The sequence below is a fragment of the Coenobita brevimanus genome, chromosome 112 (genome assembly GCF_032717465.1).
Source record: "Coenobita brevimanus isolate Jiangsu-jjx chromosome 112, ASM3271746v2, whole genome shotgun sequence".
Lineage (NCBI taxonomy): Eukaryota > Metazoa > Arthropoda > Malacostraca > Decapoda > Coenobitidae > Coenobita > Coenobita brevimanus.
In genome coordinates this window covers 11,566,201-11,568,758 of record NC_137065.1, presented here as the reverse complement: position 1 = coordinate 11,568,758, position 2,558 = coordinate 11,566,201, and the positions used below count along the sequence as shown (strand labels likewise).

Sequence of the window (2,558 nt, the reverse complement as noted above, 5' to 3'; positions counted from 1 at the left end):
AAACAAAAGGTGCCAGGGAAAATTTAGCTATCAGAGGTCTGTGAATTTTTTCCGAAAATGGCTTTCAGATTTTGGCCATTTTCTCGAAAAGTATACATCGTATCACAACCGGATTTGTTTCATTAGAAAGCTGATGAAATTCTCTATAAAAACTTACTTGATCATTTTCCTGTTTGATGGAAAACATTCAAACGGCGATGTTGGGAAGTGAAAACAGTTTACTCGACCATGCTTCCAGGGCTAATAACTTTTTGTTGGTGTTTTCCTGTGTTTTGGTCCTGTTTATCAGATAGAACAAACATCGATGCCTACCTTGAGAACGGTTTCATGGGAATACATGGATTTTTGGGTGGCGAAAATAAGGCAAGAATGTGTTTCATTCGCTCAAATTTGCCGTGCGCGGGCTCCCCAGCCGGGCGGCTTCGTCAGATAAAATCGTGAGCCAGAAAACTTACTGAAACTTATCGTGCGCGAGAGGGTAAATATGATGCAGAAAACCCACAAGGAGAGAAGCCTAAAAATATTTAAGAGGTTAAAATTTAATATGGTCCAAACAGTTTCGGTGACTAGTTTGTCAGGGTAATTAGTGGAGTTTAAAACCTATTGACACATGACCAGAAATGATGAAGCACACAAACTTCCTACCCCACCAGCACACACACACACACACACACACACACACACACACACACACACACACACACAATATTCGTTTTAACCTGACTCAAGCAAACAGGCCATGAAGTATGAAGCAACATACTCAAAACATTGATTCATTTATTGTGAGTTGGAGGGAGAGCAACCTGATGGTAGAGGATATTAATATGGAAGCGATTCAAACGTGTCAACTCCTTCCTAGATTAAGGCGCTTTGGTGTGGATTGATTCCTTGAGACATAAGGCGGATGTTTTATTTTTCTTTTGCAAATTACTCACCCAGTCGAGTTACAAATCTGAATCTGCCTCTTGATCTCCTGTGGCTCCGGTCCATCCACAGCCCTTGCCTCGTTGTGGTGATTTACCTGATTCGCCCTCTGCAATATTCTGAAACACATGACGGCCGGTACAATCTGTGTGTGTGTAAGTGAGGTGGTGGGGGTTCCAACTCTAGATGTAGACCTAAGACTCCGTTACCTGTGTCTCAGTAGTCCTATTGCGTGCTGCAGTTTCATACGTCACCACTTTGTCGCTGATACCACCAACCATAATAATTACATGATTTCATTCTCTCATCCACTAAACTACTCAAAAACCTCATCTAGGCCTTCGTGATTTTTACGCCAAACTTATATGAAAATTTAATGATACTCATCCCTATCATCATTTTTTGTTCTCCCACAAGCACTTGCAACACAGCTGGTTTCGCCTCACAACGTCCTACAGTCTGGCAAATATATTACAGAACTCTCCACTGTCATCATTTGAGACAGAAACTGCAACAGGAAAACACAGGAGGAGAACAAGTAACAGAGTCCCCAGTCAAAATGGGTCACACATCCATCCAGTCATCATTCAAGCCTTCAGAAATTCTCAGTTCCGCCTCACAGGCCAAACTTTCCACACAAACTGCTCTAAGGTTTTCACGACTACTACACCTAAAAGGAAGCTCACCGTATCACAGTTCCTCTTCTACCTTCTTCCAAATGCATCTGCGGCACACGAGGATCACTACATAAAGTCCGGCGGTTACCAGACATGTTACATTGGGCCTTATCATCATCAGATTACCCTAGTTTTCATTTAAGTGGGATGATATGAGTACATAAACAGGAGCAGGTGCCACACATACATTCACTAATCAATGAACTGGCGATAACAGAAAAACATACAAAATACGTCCTCGAGTTGGAGAGTTTAACTCTTCCCTCCAGGCGTATTTTTCATTTTATTCATGCTGTTGAGATTATTATTATTATTTTTATTATTATTTATTATTATTATTATTATTATTTTTATTCTTATTCTTAGTCTTATTATTAATTATTATTATTATTATTTTTATTATTATTATTGTGTAATTACTTTTTTTGCTTCTTTTCCAGGTTACAGTCTCACACCAGAGAGCCCAGAATGCCACGGAAAGCAAAGCTGCCTGGGGCTTATAAAAGAAAGGCTTAAAAAGAAAGGAGTGAAAAAAAAAATGCTGCCGTCTTGGCAAAGACACAATACCTGACAGAATTTTTCTCTGCTTCAAAACTTGAAAACAGAGGCTAATGATGAAGAACCAGTTTCAGATGTTCCTTTTGAGGAACCACCCGCATTCCCAAGTACATGTGCAGAAAATGAGAATAACATATCAAGATACTGAAGGTGATGGATCATCACATCCTACATATACTTCAGACATGGACAGTGAAGCACCATCATGTGCTCCAGACCTAACCATGTGGTTTAATGTCAGAGAAAAGCATGTGTTCTTTTGGCCAAAATCTGTTATGTTATGTCAAAAAAAAATGGACATTATCGTTTTTACATCATGTTTGACACTAGTCATGACAATGGTGAGCAGTATTTGAGAAAGTGGCTCCTGTACAGGCCGTCGAAGGGTGCAGTTTATTG

At 39.9% G+C, this 2,558-nt stretch overlaps 1 protein-coding gene and 1 pseudogene across 1 annotated transcript in view; both read right to left on the bottom strand.

Annotated features, from left to right (window-relative positions):
• LOC145418075 (KRAB domain-containing protein 2-like) overlaps nt 1–1,054 on the bottom strand; it is a 121,448-nt pseudogene extending 120,394 nt beyond the window's left edge.
• Nucleotides 1,055–1,376: 322 nt separating this feature from the next.
• Nucleotides 1,377–2,558, bottom strand: part of LOC145418074 (uncharacterized) — a 57,817-nt gene continuing 56,635 nt past the window's right edge. The window contains exon 3 of the mRNA XM_080286605.1: nt 1,377–1,432. Within this exon, the coding sequence (XP_080142731.1) occupies nt 1,377–1,432 (56 nt within the window). The remainder of the gene's footprint in view (nt 1,433–2,558) is intronic.